This window comes from Necator americanus, chromosome X, assembly GCF_031761385.1.
Source record: "Necator americanus strain Aroian chromosome X, whole genome shotgun sequence".
Classification (NCBI taxonomy): Eukaryota; Metazoa; Nematoda; class Chromadorea; order Rhabditida; family Ancylostomatidae; genus Necator; species Necator americanus.
This window is the reverse complement of record NC_087376.1, coordinates 19,876,288-19,899,618: the sequence shown is the minus strand read 5'-3', so window position 1 is coordinate 19,899,618 and position 23,331 is coordinate 19,876,288. Positions and strand designations below refer to the sequence as shown.

Sequence of the window (23,331 nt, the reverse complement as noted above, 5' to 3'; positions counted from 1 at the left end):
TGGTTGTCGGTCCACCCTGATTCCCGTTCGAGGTTTCTAAGAGATCCACATCTGCTTGCATTTATTAGGGCGTAGGCGTAGTCCATAGGCTGTAGCCAGCTTCGATACAAGGTCGACAACATTTTGAAGTTTCGTACTGCATTCAGCGAATATAACAACATCGTCAGCATACTCGAGATCAGTCAAGGAGCGTCCTGATGGTGCTAGAATGATATAGGGGAGACATGTTCTTCGCATTATTCGTCGATGGCGAAATTGGACAGAAAGGGTCCATCCACTGCCCCTTGTCTTACTCCAGCTGCCACTTCAAACGGTGTTGTACATTCGGCTGGTGTTCGAACTGCAGCAGTTGTTCGTTGATTCGTGTCATCAAGCAAGCGAACGAACTTTCCTGGTACTCCATCGGCGCGAAGCGCGTTGAGAAGTCGGCCTCGGTGAGGAGAGTCGAACGCGACTTCAAAGTCCAGAAACGCTAGTTGCATTGGCTCCGAATACCGCTGCCAGATTTCGATCACACTCCAGACGATGAACACCTGGTCAATCGTAGATCGGCCAGGACGAAAGCCAGGATGCTCGTCGCGCGTTGTTTCTTCGCGATTTTTAATGAGCCGGTCCAGGATAATGCGCTCCAATACCTTGTACATAACACGCAGCAAAGAGATTCCTCGATAATCCCTGGTTCCGTGATGGATAACTTCCTGTGGAGTGGAATTATGATAGCGTGCCTCCACGAATCAGGTATCCTTTCGTCTATCCATATTGAACGGATGATACGGAGGAAGATATTTTAGCATTTCTGCGCCAATCCCGGGCTCCTCGTTAACCGCATACGTCGGTATATGAACGTGTTCAAGTTCAGGAGCTGGCGGTGCTAGCCGGTTCAACAAAAGCTTGAAGTGTTCTCTCCAAATTGGAAGGGGTGCTTCACCGACAGCTACTCCATTGGCAGTGTTGAGGATAGGAGAACATCTTTTCATTTTGCCGCTATACTGTTTTAGTAGAGCATAGGCTTTCCGCGGGTTCCTGTCCTCCCACGCCTTCTCAAACTCCATCGCTCTTGACGTCCACTCGTTATCGCGGTCTTGTTACAGTTGACGACGCAGCTTCCTTCTAAGACGCTTTTCCTGGTTGAAGTCACCAGCACTGCGCGCGACACATACAGAATTGTACGTAGATTTTGTTTGATGATGCAAAGGCAAACTTCTTCCGTGGCAATAGAATCGGGAGCGTTTTCCTTGCAGCGTCCTGGATGCACTTTGTGAAGGAATCCGCATCGCTAAGCTTCTTCGTGGTCCGTTCTCCAACATGAATAGACACACGTTGGCGGAATTTTGTTCTGCATTCATTCGGTTGAAGAGGAACTCCTCGGTTTCTCTTGTGGAACCGTATCTTGAAGCTGAGGAGAACTGGACGGTGGTCAGAGTCGAACGCGACGTCCCGAACAGCTCTAGATTTTCGGATGTCTGACTGAGGAATGTTCTTCGCCAGAACATAGTCGAGCTGAAGCTTAAGAGTCCTCATTTTCCGCTTGCGCTGCTCTTCGGGCGTTGAAAGGGTTGATCGCTGCCATGTGAGCTGATGGCGTCGATGATTCCTCTTAAACGTAGAAGCGATGATGAGATCCCTCTGTTCGCACAAGTCGACCAAACAGTCACCGTTGACCGACGTGCTCTCCGTTAGATAATACAATTTTACCTTACTGCTCCTCAGCGGTTTCCGTAGGTACCTGAGCAGTTACGATCCAGAGCTTACGTCCTCTGCGATCCCGTAGAAAGGCGCATCTGGACGACGTTGAGCCAAATCCCTCCACCAGGTTCTTGAAATCTTTCCTCACAGCTATCGAGCAGCCACCTTCTTTGTTCTCATCAGCATCGCCACAGTATATGGTGTAATTTTGGATGCTGATGATGGGCCGATCTTTCATGCATGTTTCCTGCAGTGCAGCAAAAGGCACACAGAGATATCGCAGAAGTCTGGATAGAGCGGCTCGTTGAAGTTCACTCGATAGTGTTCGGCAGTTCAGCTTGACGAATGTTTGTTGCCATAGATTCCATGCTCCTTTCATGCAGTTGACCTTTCAGGTTATGGGCTTTGGCGGTGTGCTGGGCGACCTTTTTGCAATGTATGGGAAGCTTTCGCCATATAACAGTGCAGGTTATATAGCTCGTACGTCCCCAATGCGTACACTCGAACACCTGATGGAGTTTAGTTAAAGCAGGGCCACCACATGTAGGTAGCAATCAGACTCGTATACGCGACCTCATATATATATATATATATATATATATATATATATATATATATATATATACATATATACATATATATATACATATATACATATATATATATACACATATATATATATATATATATATATATATATAAGCCTGAACATCCGGCTGAGGCTGGACTTCAGGCTATTTTTTTTTGTTCGCTTTCCTTGCCTTCACGATCAGTAAGAAATAACAGTAACGATATTTTTTTGTAAAATTAGAACTGCTTTTTCTATTGACGCTTTCTTCAGTTTTTTTTCCGAAAATTTAAGCATAGATGAAAGATTTTATGGTTTTTCCCTAAATGCGTCAGTTCTAAATTTGACGAACAATCAAACTTGATTTTACATCTATGTTTCTCTCACATAACCACAACTTGGAAACATTATGTATTCAAAATTTGAGTTTCCGTTCTCAACTATTAGCAAAGAATGATGTGCTAACATGAAATGACGTGAATATCACTATCGTAGTGACAAAAATAACGTTTTAAGTCAGATCGGGTAAACTGTTGGCTATGTATTTTGTTTAAGCAGCCGTTCGCAGGTGTGTTTCCTTTTCTCGAAGAAAAGATGTTAGCAGCATCAAGGAGACATGCTGGGAAATAAATATGCGAAGGAACCATAGAAACCCATTCTACCGCATTGGGGCTCCCGCGCACGCAACGGGACCCGTTTCTCCCCGCTTCATAGCTTCCTGACGGCGGCGCACCATTCCGACCCCGTGGGACCCGTTCCACAACATTTTACAGCTTTCTGGCTGCGGGGCACGAATTCGACGCTGTAGGACCCGTCTCACCCAATTTTACCGCTTTGGGGCTCCAGCGCATCAAACCGACGCCATGGTGTCTGTCTCCCTCTCTTTTTGGAATTTCTGAGACACACACACATACACAGACACACACACACACACAACATACAACACACACATACAACACACACAACACACACACACACACAACACACAACACATACACGGACTAAGGGCGTTATTATATAACATGTTGATTACATTATTATGTGATAATGCTCAGAAACTCAATTTAACAGACCAAAAGAAGAATGCGAAGGTATCTACACGTGCAATAATCTGAGCAGTTTTAAAATGGTAAAAAAAATGAATGGAGTCGTAGCTTTGTGATATTGAACCGAAAGAATGCACATCGAACGGAGTAGTAGACATAAATGATAGGGAAAATTAGCAAACAAAAAACGAACTCTTTGCAGTGCGTAAAAAAAGATAAAAGCGTTCTAATGGAAGAATAGTGAGCGTTGCCCACAACTAAGTATGTCATTCCTCATTTATCCATAGTTGACATTATGAATGCGATGAGTTCTAGACATTTCTGTTCAAGTAATGCTAAGATCAACCATTTAAAAAACTTTCGCATTAGTTTCTTCTTTTCTTGCCATGTTTAAATGGAGTTCTCTAACATTGTTATATTTCTTTGGAAACTCATTTCCTTTGGAATCCATTTCTTTGAAACCAGAGTCATATGATGGAAATGCAGGAATAAATATTTCAATCTATTGCGCTTTTTCCACATTTCTTTGTTTCTCTTGTGTGTTATAGCATTGCCGAACCAGGTGCTGTTCTGGAAGTGTCATATAACGTCTAAGTAGGCAGCTTACTGATTACTCGATCACTTCCGTACACTCATTCACTTTTCTTTAAAAAAAAAAACTGCGGTTGTGCGGACTTAGTCAGTAACTCAAAAATGTTTAGTTAACGATAGTTTAGTTAATAAATTTTAAAAGAAAACTTTCAACCTGTCTCTATAATCGATGAATTAATCACTTTCACTGTTTTGCAAATTTAGAAATAAGCACTCATGTACAGTACACATAAAAGTTTATTTACGCTCACTAACATATGAGAGAAACCAACCTGCCTTATCAAAGCCAACATACATGGTTGTATAGCTTTGCACAATGGTAAAAAGGTAGAGTGCCATCGCCACCGCCCATCAGGTGCATACTGATGGTTCGGCACCTCACCGGCGAAGAGTTTTGCATCATTATGGAGTATTTTCGTGACACACAGACAAAGAAACAAACAAACAAACGAACAAACAAACAAAAACACACACACACGAACTTATAGCATTATTATATAGCATGTAATGACGCGCTAGTCAATAAGTATATATATACATGTATATATATATATATATATATTGTGAGCGGCTTTTTCTTTTTTCGGCAAACTCAAGGAGCAACACATCAGCTAGTGTTTACCATTTGCTAGATTAGCAGTTTGAGTTTGTCTATCGTTTGAATGCTCTTTGTAGGGTGATGAGGCGTTTGATAGGAAGAAACACTAATGGCTCTGATTTTCACGACTCTGACGAAGACGATAACGCCGAAAGTCGTTTTATCTGGTTAATAAAAGAGTTACAATTCCAGTCTTGGCTACAGCTCAAGCAAATCGATTTAAATCAACTACGAATTCACATGCCAAAATTGAAGGTCAGTCGAGCACGGACACTACATGTTCTGACACCCTTATTAAGACAAAGATCTCTCCTTTTCTTTCATGGAACTCACACAACCCCTTCTCACCATCTTAATTTCTATCAAGGATGTTCCTCACAGTATTAATGTGTTACTGGTGCTGCGTTTTACGAAAATGTTGAGTGTTTATTTGCTACTATTTTAGTGGTCAGTTTACCCCGGGGTAGTCAAAAACTACACTTCTGGGTAATCCAAAAGTAGGAAACTGCAGCTGCCACTGTTCTCCACAAGGAATTCCTTTACGTTTAGTTTAGACTCTTTTTCGTACGAAGTTGCAGTAGATAGTGTAGCAAAATATAGCAACAGTTGGCGCAAAAAAAGGTAGTCGAGTATCATGAGATTACAAGATTAGGATTGTCGTAGTCTGCTTTGCTTGGAAAGTTGCATGAATACGGAGTATACCCATAATACTGGGAAGCAAATCGATGCCCTAGCGCTTAAGAAGGCTCCAGTACTTCAGTTCCTTCCCAGTAACACGCACAATCTCTTGCTCTTTCTGATTATCATTGAACTCTGTTCATTTGCAAAGTTTGTACCTAAGCCAAGTTTCTAATTTCAATCCTAAAATGTAATGAGCAAAACTTTATAGGCTATCATGTAAACGAGTATCAATCAGTACAAAAAAAATCAGAAGAAATTGATCTCATTGTTCTGCAAAAACCTGAGATTTCTAAAAGGGCAACGCAAACGCGTTCTATGCTGGATTGGCTTAGGAAAAATGAGACGAAAATCAATGTGTTGACACTCACGCTCAGTTGCATTAGATGGATGCGTCTTCAATATTGCTGGAAGTACAATTCTTGAGCAGGTCGCACGTTGGACTTGAAAACATCAATATGTCGGGTAAATACGAACTAGAGGATATAATTTACCAAGTAATAGTAATAGAGCTACATTACTCTTCCAGTACAAGTTGCTGCATGTGTGTATATACAAACACAAGTGCTGTGATGTATTTTATCCTCTATCACAGTGCCGAATCCTGTGTAAATCCTGTTGTCACGTCTTGTGTATTCGAGGAAACTAACAAAGCAGTTGTGTTGCACCTCTTTTTTTTTTTGAACTTTCTATGAATGTAGTAAGACCTTTCAAGTTTTGTTGTCCATTGTGTCGGAGAAAGATTTAAATCAATTTGGAATATTGTCCACAGTAAATTGTTTAAGTATTTTTCGTTAAGCTTAGCTAAGCCAGAAATGTTTCTACAAAGACGTCGCCTGATGAAATTATTGAGCAAAGCTTAAAAAAATGCAATAAAAAAGTAATTTTCTGAACAAATACATAGCACTAAGCAGCCATAAATGACGTCGAGCATAGATTTACGCATTCAAGTCATTCGGAAGTAAAAATAAATAAATCTTGATACACTACTACTCATTGCAAATAAGTAGTTGGCCGATGGGCGCCACTTTGAAATTTGTTGTTCTTGAAGAATAGTTAAACAATGCAGCGAAGGTGTGGCATTTCGCTCGAACAGGAGAAGAATTACTAAAAAGTAACTCTGGAAAATAGAGAACTTTATTGAGCACCCGCTGGGTTTTGAATTTATATATACTGTAACATCAATTTTTTCGCCATCTTGCTTGATAACTCTCTCATCACTGATCAACTGTCTGTCTCGAAGAAGAATTTCAAGTTAGAATTTTCAGTGGTTGAGCATGCAGAATCTCTTGAAGTTAATTTATGAGCATTTCGATAACAGAAGAGAAAGACGAAAAAATAAAAATTCAGCTGCATAGTTGATGCTAAAGAATTGCAGTTAATCAGAAGCCACAGAACATAACTCTTTGTACCTTTTTTTAACAGAACACGCGTGCGATGCTTTCATCTTCAAAATTTTTGGATTAATATACATCTTAACCATTACATTGGCTCTGAAAGATTCGAAAATGGAAACTGTTCGGAGTGATGACAAAAGTTGGTCCGCTCGTTCAAGGTTGGCGTTGGTGTGCATCCGCAGCAATGCTGCAGTAGATTCTATTCTTCAATGGCACAACCGTATTTTCAGTGCTCTACTAATTTTTGAAACTTTGAGGGTGATTTTTCTGGGGTCTAGTTCCCAAAACTAGCTTCTGTTAGCTTTATTTACTCAGCTTTTTACGGCCTTTTGCACAACCTTTACGCACAGAGATTCATTTTTTTTCGTTTTGAATTTGTTATTTCACAAAATCTGATTTTCTTTTTCACAAAACTACTAATGACCGCTTGTTTCTCAGGAGAAGTTTTTAAAATTTTTGTTCTAGTTCGTGAGAAATGTGCTGGTAGATTTTTGGGCTTCCTACGTAGATTATGCGCCTAGCAGCAATTTCAGCTGTTGCTGTTCTTGATGGAAGCTAATCTGGTGCGCTATCCCCAAAATTCCACTTGAAAGCGCAGGGGATAAGCAGAAGTGATAAAAACCTTAAAATCGAAGAAAGGTGCTGTTCTTCAATTTTCTATCTGCACATCCCATAAAGCTTAGCAAATTCGCCACTGTGATGCGATAGTTACCACTATGCGCAGGACCAAAAATTGATATGATTTCCGACTATGCTTCCCTAACGTCATGGAATGTTTTGGACCATGTTGTTTTGTACTTCAAAAGAGTGTATTTCGACAATATTTTACACATTAAACTTTACAATTGGCAACATTAGCTTACCTACAAGTACGATACTGTTGCAAAATAATCCCACAGATTTCATCTCCGTCTTTCTGATATCCTTAGACTTGTGTTTGATTTCAGATTTAACTGGAATTTGAGGTCTCCAGCAACCTCTTATACACCGCAGTTCCTTTATGTGAGCAAATATAAACAGGGAAGAAATTGTTTGATGCACTTTCCCGTTTAGCTGTTTATACTCGTAGATAGCGAAAGCAGCGTTTCATCGAACAAACTCAGTTGCATTAGCTGGCAGCATTTACAGTTTTATGCGATTAATTAAACAACATTGATGTGAACGGTCGTATAATTTAGATTTCTGTAATTAATACTCGAATTAGTTGAAAGCTTCAAGAATATTAGGGTTCAATTTCCCTATCCTAGTGTTATTCAGTCTTTCAGATACTTCTCAGAATCTCAAACAATATATGTTGGACAAAACAGGATAATAAAGAAAAATAAAGGATAATAAATAATAAAGTTTCTGGTGCTTTAATAAACTTTGGACGCGTTTTATTAACCGTTGACGTATAGAAGTCATCATTTTATCGATTACTCAGTTGGATCGAATGACGCACATTTACGAAGTATGTCAGTGTTTTCTGTTGCTGGTGTCGTTCATTCACTGCTTGTGATTTGCACACGACTATGCTTCTATCAAAAGTCATTTAAGCTTTCTTTTTCGCTCTTCCTAAAATAGTAGCCTACGGTTGGATTAAGACGACAGGATGCCTGCTGCGGCTGTATATGCGGGTGGTTACGAAGTGGTCCAATAAGGAAGAAGGTTGCAAAGGAGGCGAGACCCTTGCTTGCTATCTTTGGCCCGCAGATATGAGTTAGTGGGAGTCCCGCCACGATCTCAATCGCTAGCTAGCTTCCTCGCTGGTACGGGAGCAGCTTCTTGCGGCGCTATATTACGCTTTATTTCTTTTTTAAAATACATCAGGAACATAACTTTTGACTCCTTCCATTTCCTACCCTCGCTGATGAATTGTCCTCGAACACTAGTCCATAAATTATCCTAATTGTTCTAAACCAGTTTAGACGTCTGGCAAACGCCGGACATCAGACTCCTTGTTGTTCTCACCTCGTTCGCCTTCTTTAATCAATAGAAGTTAAAAGTAGTAGCACTTTCTGGGAATTTTTGCTACTGAACTGAATTGTTGTTTTTCTAGCAATGCTTTCTCAACCCTGTTTGTGAGAAGATTCTGGCACTGATGAGAGATTCAACAGTTTTCTTATTAATGGGGGTAGTGCATCACTTTGAGAATATACTGACTTGAATTTACACATACATTCATTCGGTATCGCTAAAATTTGAAACCATTATTTGAAGTATCAGATACTCTTATCCTAATCTCCAGTAATTGACATAGAATGATGTGCTAACATGAAATTACATGATCGTATCATCATAGTGGTAAAGTTAAGATTTTACGTAAGATCACGTGATCTGTTAGCTACCATTTAAACATCTGTTTGCATGCCTGTTTCCAATTTCTGGAGGAATTGTTGCCAATCTGAGACAAACATACAAAAAATAGACATGCGGACGAATACATAGGCATGGAACGCAACACATGCAGTTAACGCGGCTACGAAGCTGTTAACAAAGTTTCATTCACATTTTGACAAATCCGCTTGGAAATATTGCTCCGTATTGCTGCCCCAGTAATTGCACTAATTCCAATTTTTGCGCCGTCGCACCAACTGTGCAGCTCCCAGCGTATTCTGGCGTCAGAAGCACAAATTTTACGCCGTCGGAGCTGTCTCAGCCCCTTTCATTGCTTTCTTGCAACGGTGCACCAATTCAACAGCGTGCGATCCGTCTCTCCGTTCTCTCATACTTCGCTCCGCACACATACATATACACACGTGACAGGGTAAGGCCGTTATTTTAGAGCTTGATATTCCTCCCTTCTTTGTTGCCAGAACATCTAAGTATACAATTAAGTTATTATATAGCATGATAACGTAAAATTTGTATTGCTCTAGTTTAACGGTTTTGTTAGCAAGAGTTTTAAAAAAGATTTCTGGGAAAACCGTTTTACCATATTTTCCTGCCTTCTGTAGCATCACTTCAACATCGTGAAACTCGCCCCACTACCTTCTAAAGCCAACACGCTCATTTCACATCATGGGACCCGTCCTACCTCAACCTCACTATTTTGGGGCAAAAACATGTTCAGGGTCTCATTCATATCGTAAAAAGAAGTAGAAACGAAAGTTTGTTGTACCTTTAATCTATGAAGTTTCCTTTCCAGAACAACACGAGAAGTGGAATTACTGGAAAATTTGTGATTCTTAACCAAAAAGGGACAAAAACACATACGGACCGAAACAGCAAACATGATCCTCATAGAATAGATCACCAACGATAGAAAAGAACTGTATGTGAAAAGACCGAAAAAGATAAAAACATTCAAAAAAGAACGAAGGCAAGGGTTCAATCTATTACGAGGATTAGGCGTATAACAAATATTTGTGGGGAAAAATTTTCTATCTCTTTCTTGTTTCAAATTCTCTGTTCTCCAAAATTTCGCCCCGCACACGTACATATACACACACGACAGATTAAACCCGTTATTTAAGAGCACAGTATCCCTACCTTCTGTACCGCCAGCACATCTAAGTTTTTCTCGTCTTCGTCCTCGACATTTAAAATAGAATGCTGTGAAAGTGCTAAATAACGTAAGAGTCATCGCCATAAGTATAGAAAGATAAGACAAGATATAGGGATATATCATGTAAAGATAGGGATTCTATGTCAGATAACGTGACTAGCTATTATTATGTTAAAACGGTCGTCTGTATGACTGTATACAATTTCCGATGAAATCATCTGGCAAGCATGTTTAGTGTAACGTATAGAGAAGCTCACATATGGAGGACTACTTTTCGGTGATTTGTTACATAGGGAATCCGTCTCACTTCATTGCACTGTTCCCTGCTGTTGGCGCACTATGATGTGACGCACTATGATACGCACTATGACGTCGTGGGACCCTCCCTACCTTCCTTTACTGGCGCACCTACATGACGACATAGAATACTTCCGCTACCTTCTGGTAGCCAATATTCGCTATGGGGCTGCCGGACGCGTGCCAATCAACCCTACTGTTTTCCGGCGCGGCTGCACCAATTTGAGCGCCAGAAAACTGAACGATGGAGTCACAGGCGCATCTATCTTAAACTGGAGAACCTGTCCCGTCAATCTTGGTATTTTCCAGCGGGCGCGCACTGTCTGACGTTGCGGAGTTAGTGCCACTGTATCCTCCTGGTTTTTGCCGCTATACTTCAGCATCATGAAACCTGCCTCACTGTCTTTTGACATCACCCCGCTGACGTCGTAGGACCCGTCCTACCCAACCCTACTTTTTGGAGCGGAGACATGTTCAGGATCTCACCTCTAACACCACAAAGAAGGAAATAGAGACGAAAGTTTGTTATACTTTTGAACTGCGATTTTTTTTTTCACAACAGCATGAAAAAAATGGAAGCATTGGAAAGTTTGCCATTAATAACAAAAAAGAAGTAGACACACACTGATCAAGTAGCTAACATAGTTCACATGGAAAAAATTACGAGCGATAGAAAAGAACTCCTTCTGGAAATACTGAAAAAGATTAAAACATTCAAAAAAGAAAGGAAGCAAAGATTCAATCTAGTTCTACGCATAGCAAATATTTATATTGAATCCTTTTTTCTGCCGTGTTTAAGTTAAACTCTAGAGCATTATAACATTTTTTCTCACCAACGAAGTTTAGGGAAATAATTCTCATACTTAAATGTGTAGCATCAGTTAAAATTGGGGAAAAATCCGTAACAAAAGATATTGGCTAGAAGGGAAAAATAAATCACAATTTCTTAGTTTTTTTCTTAGTTAGGCAAGAAAAATAGAATCAATTAGTTTTTGATTTGTGAATGCACTAGACAAAAACTTTTGATGCATTTGTGTAACCTATAGGATAAATATTTTCACTGCTTTGTAGAGTTAGTGGTAAACTTGCTCCATGTAGACTGGAACTTCTTCTTTAAAGTAATCGCAAACCACAAAAATTCTCTTTTTGAATATTTTCTTCTGACGTTTCCTAGTAGTGCAGTGCCATTTTCTTGCAGAACTCAAAAAGCTAAGAAATTGTGTTTTATGAACGAAGCATGATTCATGAATGCCAAGAAGTGGTGAGATCAAGGTAGGACGGGTCCCACGATATCAAGTGAGCATGTTGGCGTCAGAGGGTAGCGAGGAGAGTTTCGCAATGGAGAAGTGGTGCGCGAGCGTCAGAATAGAGAAAGATAAGGTGAAACGAGTGTGCACGAGATTGTGCGCCCACGCCGGATAGTAGCAGAATGGGTGGGTGGAGTGATTCTTTGGCGTCAGACAGATGCGCCACTGCCAAGAGGCAGAAGGATGTGGTGGGACCAGTATGTATGTATGTACGTATGAATGAATGTACGTATGATACTGCATCTGTCAAAGATTAGTTATTTGTCCTTACGGAAAAACAGGTGACTGCGCACAAATGGGGGTAAATATGCTAGTGCTTGATGTGCAATGCAACTTACATTGGGGAGACCGATAGGAATGCTGGAGTGAGGATTAATGAACACATGGCAGGAAAAAGACGAAAAAGTTTGATAACACCACAAGGAAGGCACAGAGATGACGCTTACAACGGAAACGATTATGATGTGAAATGCGTTATACTGGCTCACGAAACAGAAATATCGGCAAGGAAGACGTTGGTGGCGTTTTGGATTCTTAGAAAAAACCCTTCAATGAATACTAGGAATGAATGCTTGTCGATAACGAATGAGTTCTTGCCACTTGTACTGCTCTGTGATCTATAACCGCCTGATATTCTGTGTGTAGATCAAATCACCTATATCGTCACTGGTGATCTACACGCAGCAATACTCATTCACCGGTACACTGAGTGACAAGTGCGTGCTACCAGCCACGCCACATCCGGTGGAACAACACGTAAGGCTATTTGCAATGTAGATGGGTTCCTGTTTTCACTATCCTGAACGATTATCGAAACACTGACCCACGGTAGTTTGGCACTTGACGGGATAATCGTAGCATTGCTCCAGTCATCCTCTACTTAGGCCTCTAAAGACGGCGAAAAAGCCGAAACGTCAGGCAGATAAATGGTTCCATCTAAAAACCTCGCAGACACACTATCACAAAACATAGACAGAATATGCAGAGGTTTCAAGACAAGAGAACATTCGAACTCCTATGTGTAAAATTGTTCCTTTCGTGATCGTCTGATTTTTGAAATTTAGATGGGAGAAATCCAAAAAAATCGGAAATTTTAAATTCTGTCCCATCAAAATTTCAAAAAGACTAGAAAGTGGGAAAAACAACGAAATGACTATTTTTTGGAGAAACCTTCTACTTTGAAAAACTGCCAGAACTGTTATTCGCGATCTCCCAGACCTAACAATGTGAATTGAATCTGAGCTTTTGTAACCAGTTTTGACTTAATCGGCGAGCTGATGTCATCGCCTGACACGATTACCCGCATCTTCGACACGGTGTGCCGTCCTTAAACACAGCTCTGCCCGACCTTCTCGATCTTCTGCGAGAGCTTGCACAGAATCAATCCATTCGTCGCTATTCCATGTTCTGCGAAACCATACGTCTCGCCTGAACTGCCTATCCACGCCGAGTGTCCTCAGGTCCTCTTTTACCACCTCAGTCCAGAACTTCCGTTTTTGGCCACGTGGCTTCTTCCAGCTCGAACCCGACGAACTCTTCAGAACTCGTTGGACAAGGCGATCTGCTGGTCTCCTTAATATATGACCAAAGAAGCGAAGACGATTTACTTTAGCCACTTTCGATGGTGGTGAAAGATGTTGGTGTCTTCCACGTGTCATCCGTCGGTATACCACATCAATTTCTGCGTAAAGATTCTCACTGTGGCATACCCTAGGCCAAAAGTAGTCAAGTAGCTGCCTGAGCAGCTTTCGTTCCGTGCAGTCAAGCCTCTCCATAACCGTTGATGGTGCTGCCCACGTCTCCGATCGGTACATCATGATGGAGCGAATTGCGGATTGGTAGACTCGCAGCTTGACTTCGTTGGTGATGGGGTCGACCACAGACATTTCGTTAAGGAGTTAAATGCAGAAGTGGCCTTAGCGCATCTTTGCTGAACATCTCTCTCGTAGCTGCCGTTGTTCTTCAGCATACAGCCCAGGTAACAGAACTCATCGACGAGTTCTATTGGTTGTCCGTCCACTCTGATTCCCGTTCGAGGTCTCGAAGAGATCCACATCTGCTTGCATTTTCAGGGCGTAGACGTAGTCCATAGGCTGCAGCCAGCTTCGATACAAGGTTGACAACGTGTTGAAGTTTCGTACTGCTCTCCGCGAATATAACAACATCGTCGGCCTACTCGAGATCAGCCAAGGGGCGTCCTGATAGTGCTAGAATGACAGGACACTGGTCGACTGTTCTTCGCGTAACGTCGTCGATGGCGAAATTGAACAGGAAGGGTCCTGCCACCGCCCCTTGTCTTACTCCAGTTACCACTTCAAACGGTGTTGTACATCCGGCTGGTGTTCGAACTGCAGCAGTTGTTCGTTGATTCATGTCATCAAGCAAGCGAACGAACTTTCCTGGTACTCCATCGGCGCGAAGCGCGTTGAGAAGACGGCCTCGGTGAGGAGAGCCGAACGCGGCTTCAAAGTCCAGAAACGCTAGCCAGTAATTTCTAATAAATCCACTCTTGAACTGCTGTAAACTACGTCGTAAAATTAACGTCTTCACTTTTTAGAACTGGTTTCAAGAAACCAACTCTTTTGCAATAATTTGACTCAGCCCGGTATCGAACCTAAGAGGTCCCATTGTTACATTGTCAACGCGTTATACATTTTCAAAACAAAATGTTGATGCTTCCACTTTACTGTCCTTCGCCTGGAACTTAATAATAATATTTTGCGATGTATGTAACCATTTAATATTATTTGATATAGTATTTTGTAATGTATGTAATTATCTAATACTGCGTAAAATTTTGTTCCGGTAATCATTCACTACTACTCACCGCATGCTCTTTGTTGCAACCCCTTCCCCTGCAACCACTCCTTACGCGACCCTTTCCTCTACCCCGATAGGAAAGTTCCATCACACGGTTGACCCTGCTTGGTTGTCCAAGACCTCTAGGACCGCTTCAATCTTAACTGAATCGAAGGCTTTCTTCAAGTCGATGAATTTGAGACACAACGGCATCTTTTGGTCTCGCGATACTTCTATGTTTTGAAATGTTGTGTATGTGGTCTATCGTGCTGGATCCTTCTCGAAGCCCCGCTTGCTCGCATCTTCCCTATCTAATGTTCTCTCAATCCTGCTTGAGATTACTTCTGTAAAGAGCTTGTAGATGACAGATAGTAAGCAGATTCGCCGATGTCAATCGATGTCATGTCGATGGATCTCCCTTCTTATACAACAACGTAACGTTGCTGGTCTTCCACTCTTTATCAATCCTGCATTCCGACATGTAACCTGTAAAGAGACTTGCCAAACTGTTGATAGGAACTTGCGGAAGATTCTTCAAATGTTCAGATCTTATCCTGTCAGGAGCGAGTCCCGTGCGATTTCTTAATGATACGACAGCATGTCCAATTTTGGACGGATTTCGGAATGACATGTCCGTCTTCTCTCAGATGGTGAAGAGGGAAGTAGAGTAGACATGGCTGTAGAAGAGATGAGAGCGGAAAACATGGATTTTTTCTATTCCCCTTCTCGATGCATTTGTTGTTCCATTTGGGTTCCGGAGAGAAGTCATTTTCAGCTTGTGATTGGCGAAGTCTGGGAACTGTTCCGCCTCTGCGGCTTTTGCTAACCCTTCTGGTGTCCTCTTTGAGGTTTTCTTTTGTCGCCTCTCTGCAAAGCCTTGCGAGCTCGGACGTGAGTTTTCGGTTGCCTAAAACTCGTGCAGCTCAACAGTGGCGTATCAGCTCTACAGTTTCCGGAGACGGGCGTTTCTTGGTAGTTTCAGAACTCTAAGCCTCCCTCGTGCAGTCGTGGAGGTTCACCGAGCCGATCGTATTCCTCGTCGTTGATGTTCATTGCAGAACCGTTCCAAAACCCGGCTAACGTAGCGAAAAGTTTCCAGTCAACGATAGTGTTGGGACATCTCTTTCTGAAATTCCTGGTTTTATCTTCTTTTCGTGTAAAGAAAAATCTTCCTCGGAGGTGGTGATTGTCCGATCTCGTGTGGAATTTTGGCACAACAGCGACATCCGTCAGGCAAAACCTTTTACTGACGATGATGTGGTCAATTTCATTAAGGTACCCTCCATCGGTTGACTCCCACGTGATTGATGCTTGGAGTTATCAGGACGATGTCTTCAGCGAAACGAAGATGGTGTTAATGTCGACCGTCAACTTTCGCTCCCATGTTATCCCCTTTCAATCCTCGGCACACGAAAATGTTTTAGCTGAGGTTTTGTCGTGACGCTGACGAACTCCTCACGTCGATTGTAACATCATTGCATAATGGGATAACTTTGAAGTTCCTATACAACTCACGAAATGTCCTTAGGTATGGAGTAGAAACGCCTTCGTTGTCCAAGACCTCTATGACCGCTTCAGTTTTAACTGAATCGAAGACCTATTTTGAGTCGATGAAGGTGAAACACAGCGGCATCTTCTACTCTCATGATGCTTCTATGAGTTTTTTTTTTCGGAGAAAATCGTCTCTTGGTGGTTTTCCATCGTTGTCCATGACGGAATCTTCCCAAAAACCGACACATAAAACGAAGAGGTCCCAGTCGATGATGGTTGTGGGTGTTCGCTTTGTGAACTTCGTGGCTTTCTATCCTCTCCGTGCGATAGAAAATCTTCCTCGAAGAAGACGATGGTTCAATCCCGTATAGAACTTTGGCAGTACAGCGACATCCGTCAGGTAAAAACTTTTACTGACAACAATGCGGTCAACTTCATTATGGCACCCTCCATCTGGTGACTCCCACATCCAGCATAGAGAGGTGGGCTTCTGAAACTGCGAGTTACTATGGACGGTCTTAGCCGTCATGGTGAACTCGGAAGGCCTCTATGCTTCTCTGTTCCACTGTAGGCGGTGGGCCCCGATGTGAAGTTCCTCAGGCATTCTTCTCGGGCCAATTTTGGTGTTGAAATCACCAACAATGACATTGTAAAAAGTATGGTCTTGTCTATAGAACTTCTCTCGGTTCATAAAAGAATTTGTAGTTTGATGTTGGAGAGTGAGCGACGAAGATAGTCAAAGCTTGCGTTGGACCACATATTCTCAACCGCAAACGTTCGATTCGAGTCGTGAGTTGTTCTGAGGAGTCGGTGTTTTCCCATATTTGTTGAAAAAGACACTAACTGCACAAACTCCTCTGCTGTCACCTGTTCTTAAGAGCAGTTTTTCTCCAATATCATAAACGATGTTCAGTGGGTGGCATCGTCTTGTCTCTGTAAGTCCGATGACGTCGTACTTAATCTTCCTAGTTTGAATCATTAGATCTTTAATGGCTGCTTCCGACGCAAACGTACTTGCTTTCACGGACCCCAGGAGCTACCGAGGAATCGTTTTTGCTGTGTGTGATGTACAGGGTTTTTTTTTAGCAGATTATCCTAACATCGCGAAGAACCAACGCAATACGAGCAAGCTGGCTTTCGTCATGGCCGATCTACGACTGACCAGGAATTCATCGTCAGGATAGTGCAGTTAGACTTTTTGGACTTCGAAGTTCGAGCTTTCGAATCTTCCCATGGGAGCTGTCTTCTCAACGCGCTTCACGCAAAAAGAAAACCAGGAAATTTCGTTCGTCTATTCATGACATGAATCAAGGAACAACTGCTGCAGTTCGAACACCAACAGGATGTACAACACCGTTTGAAGTGGTAACTGGAGTAAGACAAGGGGCGGTGGCAGAACCCTTCCTGTTAAATTTCGCCACCGACGAAATGCGTCATGACATCAACATGTCATGTGAGCTATATTTCGCAATGTTTGGGAAACATGATTGATGATGCCTGATTGCCAAACTGATTGTGATAGGACAGGTTATTTTTAGTCATGTATTAAAGAAAGCATATAAATATTTAAGAGCATGTTCACCTCCAATTTTACAAGTGATTAGCTCTTAAATTGTACAGATGAATTGAATGTCTTTGTATAATTCACAAATCACAATTCATTTTTTATTTTTTATTTTTATTTCTTTATTTTCTAAATATTTCTTTTAGAAGTTTTCAACAGTGTCTTTTCCTTGCGGAACTCCAGAAAAAAAAACTACCGAAAATTGTGAATTATGATTTTTCTCAAGCCAAGGTCAATATCAACGACTTTTTTTTTTCGCAGTTTTGCTGATGTAACATATTTATGAATAACGGTTACGCTTCTAAGTTTCGTTGCAGAGAAAACATGCTATGATTTTTAAGTGCTTGACTTAAACACGGCAAGAAAAAAGGAGTATAATACGAATATTTGTTATAAGTCTAACACTCGCATTAGGTCAAATCTTTGCCCTCTTTATTTGAATGTTTCCATATTTTTCAGTATTCGTATATATAGTTCTCATTTACTGCTGATGATCTTTTCTATGTGAATTATCCTTCTTACCCGGCCTCACTATATCGGGGCAAAAACACGTTTAGGATCTCACTCTAAACTCAGCGGGAAAACACATGGAAGAACGAAAGCATTGGAAACTTTGCAATTCTTAACGAAAAGCCAACAAAAACACACACGACTCGGAGTAGTAAACATAATTCATGTAGAAAAGATCATCAGCGGTAAAAGAGAACTCTTTGTAGAAATACTGAAAAATATGAAAACATTCAAACAAAGAAAGCAAGGATTTGATCTAATGCGGGTATTAGGCTTATAACAGAAATACATATCGAATTTTCTCTTTTCTTGCCGTGTTCAATTTACAATCTTGAACATCATAGCATGTTTTCTCTGCAAGGAAGTTTAGACCCGTAATTGTTATTCTTAAATATGTTGCATCAGTAAAACTGCGGAAAAAAAGTCGTTCTTAATGATAATGGCTGGAGAAAAATCATAACTCACAATTTTTTTTGGCAGTTTTTTTGAGGTCTGCAAGGAAAAGATACTCCTTGTTTAAAAACTTCTATAACAAGTACCTAGAAAATAAAGAAATGAACATTAAAGAGAATTTCATAAGTTTGTGATTTGTGAATCCACTATACAAAAGCATCGAATACATCTATATAATTTAAAAGCTAATGACTTCCACTGTTTTGTAAAATTGGAGCCAAGTGGCACCATGCTGCCCTATTAGGTCGATGACGCTTGCTCGGTTCTCACCGGTGCAAAGTTTTCATCTTTATGGAGTATTTTCGTGACACACAGACAGACACACGTATACAAATACGGACCAAGCTTTTGACCAAATAATTCACGGCAACTAACTCTTTCAGTCATAACACACTTTAAGTGCAGCACCTATCAATTGCAAAAGAATTGCCGACGTGGAAATGCAGGCCAATTTCTGATGGATTTCTAAATGGTCAGATTACCTTCATTCACGCATCTATTCGGGTTCCGTATCCTTTTTTGGCTGTGGCTTTCTTGAGGCCTCGCATACAACTTTGGTTATTACCTGCACATTGTGGCCTTGTTTTCATAAAAAAGCAGTCTGGCATCTAACTATGAGTTTGGGAACGTAAGAGCTATGTAACATGCCTTTTTATATGGCGCATGTTTGCCAGAAATTGCAAAATGGTACTTTCATCCGGCTCACTTTCAGAACCCGTTCCTTCGTTGGTCACATGCTTAAATGAGGTATCTAATCTTTGCCAACAAGCATCCGTTCCGTGAAATTGAGCTGCCACTCCTCGTTGACTGTGCTCCAACAAGCCGCTCTCTCCAGAACACTATGCTATTTGCAAATAGTCCACATCGCACCAGGTGCCCTGCTCTATCTATTGTGGCGACGCTGATGAGAAGAATATCCGATAGCTGTGTGGCACGACTACAGCAACCCGGTGAGGAAATTTGGATCTAAGTCGTCGAAATGCGTCCTTTGCACGACCACGGTATCGCAGGAGACTCAAGCAATGAGCTGCAAGTAGTCGCACACCTAGGAGAACCACTGTAAACTCCACAAGAACGCTTTTTATGATTGTAATTTAAAAAAAGTCATTGTCTGGTAGACTTTAGTGATCAGACGAACCTCATCAATACAGCCACATTCAAGAGGACTTATTGAAGCCATCGGCCTATGAGACGGGATTCAGCCTCCTTAACGCCTAAAAATGACAACTTTTAGACTCCAAGCCGATCACGTTCACACAAGAAACAAAATACCTCATCCGAAAGCCCAGAGCTGTTTCGGATGTCGCATTCGAGTCCGACCACACCCCAGTTCTTCTCAGCTTAATCACTTGGTTCCAGAAAGGAAGTAGAGGAGTTTCATATCAACCGAAGCTTAACATGGCACGTCTGAAAGATGTGGAATATAGAATGAAATTTGGCCAACTAACGTCGATTGATATTGATAGTACAGCCGAAATGGAGGAGCGTTAGAACTCTGCAAAGAAAACGCTTCCGGTCATGACGACTAGAGACAAATTTGCCTCTGTATCTGCGGAGACAAGCTCCTCGTTCAATTCTACATGTATCGCCCACGTTATTGGTAATTTCAACAAGAGCGTCTGGAAAAGAATTTGCATTGTCAGCTGCAACGTAATTTTCAAAATCGAACGGAAAGGAAAGTTCCTGGCATTAGATGTTGTGCGAAGGTCTACATAAAGTGTGCTTGTAAGTTAATATAAAAGAAGAAAAGAATGAAATAGGTTTGTATAAGTGATATGCCATTTAGAAATGCGAGTGAAAACGAAATTATCCTGTTTTGACTTGTTAGGTGGAAAACACTCATTCCTTTCTGGGAATGCAAGAGATGTTTCAAAAAATGTCCCACTGATCGCTTTTATGCTATCTTCTTTACTTTTTTTCGCTTTCTAAGGATTTCTTTTCGCCTACCTAGCTGGATAAAACTGGCGTCCAACGATTAACGAGGCGCGAATAATGCCTCGCAGACATACACTGTACCTAAAGGTATATCTCGAGGATACAAAGGTCTCTGTTCGCCACTAATACACCTAACCTGTCATATTGATTTTATGCAGAGAATAGATAGAAATGAAGCGATAAAACGCTGTTGAAAGAAGTTTGAAGAGCCACACAAAGTTCTATTATAGAAAACTGTATAAAACGTACAAGCAAGTATTGAAGTATTTGACATGCGCTCTATATAAACATTATATCTAAGTAAAATTTTGAAAAGGTAAAGTGTAGAAAGGAGTTTAAAGAATGTATACGAAGTAATAAGCGCATAAAGTTGTTGTTACTATTGCTGCTACACTTGAAAGTTGAACACGAATTCGTTTAATGGAATCGTGACAAACACATACTTATGCACTGCTAGTTTATATAGAAGAGTTAGGGCATGAAATGTGTCAAATTATGAGATGTGTGAAAATATAAGCATGTAATTCTTTTCCCTGTAGTATCTTTCGAAACAATTTTTACTTATGTGAATTTACATTGAATAGAAAGATCTACTCCTTCTCTTTTATTCCCAATAACATGCGCCTAGTTTACTATATCCGTACTTCAGAATTCGTTGCGGCAATTCGTTTTTCACTAACCCTCCCTTCAAAATTCGCACTATCCACCGCTTCGCCGCGGCGCGAACGTCGCGCGCGGCGAAGTGGTGGATAGAGAGCAATAGGGAGGCGGGGTGTAGGTGATCTCAGGCGGTCGTGGAGAATATCTAGCTGGTGGAGCGGCAGCCGTAATTACGCGGAGGAGCGCGGTGCTGAAGGGAGAACAGGAGCGGTCAGCCGATTTTCATGGGTACCTCTTGTCCCGCACCCCAGCAAGAAGAGGTGTTCTTCTGTCCTCCACACTGCTAACGGAGTTGTTGTCAGGGATGCAACCCCGCAAATTCATACGAAACATTTCAACGTCTTGCTGAATTGGCAAGAGACATCTGTACTTGAACTCGAGCACGTCCAACAATCAACGTACACCACGGTCAAAGGAACCATCGAGCGAGCCGGAAGTTTTGGTCTGCATCCAAAAGATGAGTAATGGAAAGACGGTGGACTCAGTGGAGAAATGCTGAGATCTCTTTCTCTGTCTGGTATTTGTGAGATGGCAAAGATCATCCGTTCAATATCCATCAACGTATGACTTTCTGATTTGTGGAAACTCGTCATAATAATTCCACTCCGCAAAAACTTATCCATTACAGAACCGAAGAATTTCCAAGAATATTATTCCTGTGTGTAATGTATAGGGCTTTAAAGCTCCTATCGCCTGATCATATCTCATCAGACATTTCAAAAAAAACCATCCGTGATGGACAAACTAGTTTCCGTCCTGATCGATCTACGATTGACTAGGTGTTTATTGTCAAGAGAATGATGGGATTCTGCCAGCGGCACTCGAGGTCTATGCAGTTAGCATTCCTGGACTTCAAAGTGGCATTCGACACCTTTTGAAACCTTTTATTTTCAACGTGCCTCGCCCTGAAATACTAAAGGATAAAGGGTGTTGATCACTCTCTATGGAGATGCGCGGAATCCATCCGTTCGACTTCATTTCAGAAGGTTTGTGAACCTTACATTGACTTGTAACGTAATTGATTATCATCGAATCAACGGACTCAAGTTGAAAGTCTATCTGTATTAGGTCTGTTAACGACTTATTTTAAACGAAAGCATGTCATGAGGACTTCACGTGGATGTGGACCTAGTGTACCTGTGAATAAATTTGTTTGGGCTGTTTCTGTGGCGCTGAAAATGTCAGCATTTCTCCTTTTTTTGAATCGGAGAACGACTACTACGCCATTGTTCTGTGCATCATCGGAATATACTTCATCGTCGGTTGTGATAACCGGAATAAGACAAGAGACTATGGCAGAACCTTTCCCGTCCTTCGATGATATTGATTACACTAAACACAGGGACAGTTGAATAGTGTCCTGCTGAAAGGTCCATAAGGAAGAGTGTCCATAAGGAAGACTTTGGCTCATTCTCGAATATGTAAACGACGTAGTTAGCATTCGTTTTGTGCACTGCAGCTACCGAACGCTATGTAAGCTGCAACGTACCGAACGCTTATGTAAACTCAATGGAACCAACGGATTATGCCACCTCTCTGAAAAATGTAAGGAAATGTGAATTGTCTCTAGATCTCTTATTGAAATCGGAGTGGACGGATTATATGAATTTTTGGATCAGTTGCCTGGACATGGACTGCATGCTCAAAAATGACGCCAACTACGGGTATTCACCAACGACATATGAATGTTGATTCGGAATCAATCCTCTAGCGAAATGCCTCTAATCCATTTCTACCGTCAACGAAGTCAAACTGTGAGTCCACCTATTCAATTTGCCCTTTCATGATATACAGATTGAAAACATGGACAATACCATTACGAAGATCGAAAAACTCGATTGCAATAGGTGGAAGCTGTTTGGAAAGCAACCCAACTATTTTTAGACAACGGCATATCATATCGGAGAATTTTGCGCGGAAATGGATATGCCGGATAAGACACAGGCGAAACGTAATCATCTTGCAGTGTCTTTTAAAATAGTCACAGAGAACCTTCTTCGCCTCGTTGTTCACATTATATGGAGATCGTCAGATAGCCTTGGTTAAATTGTCTTCAGGGTGTTCCCATACTCAAACCAGAAAAGTCTATCTGATCGCAAAAGAAAGCTTTAAACGGAAATGGTGAAAGAAGATCTGAAGACGGCGTTGACAGACAGTTCAGGTAAGACAAAGCGTTCTATGGAATTCTATGGCTCGACTCTATGGGAGCTGTACCAAAAGAGTGAAGAGGATAGGCTCACGGACGGCACACCACAGCGAATATC

At 41.4% G+C, this 23,331-nt stretch overlaps 6 protein-coding genes across 8 annotated transcripts; 1 reads left to right on the top strand and 5 right to left on the bottom strand.

Moving 5' to 3' along the window:
• Nucleotides 1-236: 236 nt before the first annotated feature.
• Nucleotides 237-644, bottom strand: RB195_024273 (uncharacterized protein; the record flags this gene model as incomplete). Its single annotated transcript, XM_064211984.1, has 1 exon — nucleotides 237-644. One exon carries the CDS (start codon nucleotides 642-644, stop codon nucleotides 237-239), a length of 408 nt encoding a protein of 135 aa, XP_064067865.1.
• A 90-nt stretch (nucleotides 645-734) lies between these two features.
• RB195_024272 (uncharacterized protein) lies at nucleotides 735-1,052 on the bottom strand (the record flags this gene model as incomplete). Its single annotated transcript, XM_064211983.1, has 1 exon — nucleotides 735-1,052. One exon carries the CDS (start codon nucleotides 1,050-1,052, stop codon nucleotides 735-737), a length of 318 nt encoding a protein of 105 aa, XP_064067864.1.
• On the bottom strand, nucleotides 735-2,065 carry RB195_024271 (uncharacterized protein; the record flags this gene model as incomplete). 2 transcript variants are annotated; one of them, XM_064211982.1, is made up of 3 exons in its annotated part: nucleotides 735-1,081; nucleotides 1,161-1,671; nucleotides 1,727-2,065. In XM_064211982.1, the coding sequence occupies 3 exons, from the start codon at nucleotides 2,063-2,065 to the stop codon at nucleotides 735-737; spliced, it is 1,197 nt and encodes a 398-aa protein (XP_064067862.1). The 2 variants fall into 2 exon arrangements, with proteins under 2 accessions (XP_064067862.1, XP_064067863.1); XM_064211981.1 differs by lacking the exons at nucleotides 735-1,081; nucleotides 1,161-1,671 and having other exon boundaries at nucleotides 1,697-2,065.
• A 10,870-nt stretch (nucleotides 2,066-12,935) lies between these two features.
• Nucleotides 12,936-13,541, bottom strand: RB195_024270 (uncharacterized protein; the record flags this gene model as incomplete). Its single annotated transcript, XM_064211980.1, has 1 exon — nucleotides 12,936-13,541. One exon carries the CDS (start codon nucleotides 13,539-13,541, stop codon nucleotides 12,936-12,938), a length of 606 nt encoding a protein of 201 aa, XP_064067861.1.
• Nucleotides 13,542-13,827: 286 nt separating this feature from the next.
• Nucleotides 13,828-14,283, bottom strand: RB195_024269 (uncharacterized protein; the record flags this gene model as incomplete). Its single annotated transcript, XM_064211979.1, has 2 exons — nucleotides 13,828-14,172; nucleotides 14,230-14,283. 2 exons carry the CDS (start codon nucleotides 14,281-14,283, stop codon nucleotides 13,828-13,830), a joined length of 399 nt encoding a protein of 132 aa, XP_064067860.1.
• A 2,964-nt stretch (nucleotides 14,284-17,247) lies between these two features.
• On the top strand, nucleotides 17,248-19,963 carry RB195_024268 (uncharacterized protein; the record flags this gene model as incomplete). 2 transcript variants are annotated; one of them, XM_064211977.1, is made up of 2 exons in its annotated part: nucleotides 17,248-17,398; nucleotides 19,707-19,963. In XM_064211977.1, 2 exons carry the CDS (start codon nucleotides 17,248-17,250, stop codon nucleotides 19,961-19,963), a joined length of 408 nt encoding a protein of 135 aa, XP_064067858.1. The 2 variants fall into 2 exon arrangements, with proteins under 2 accessions (XP_064067858.1, XP_064067859.1); XM_064211978.1 differs by lacking the exon at nucleotides 17,248-17,398 and adding an exon at nucleotides 19,314-19,422.
• Between the last annotated feature and the right edge of the window lie 3,368 nt (nucleotides 19,964-23,331).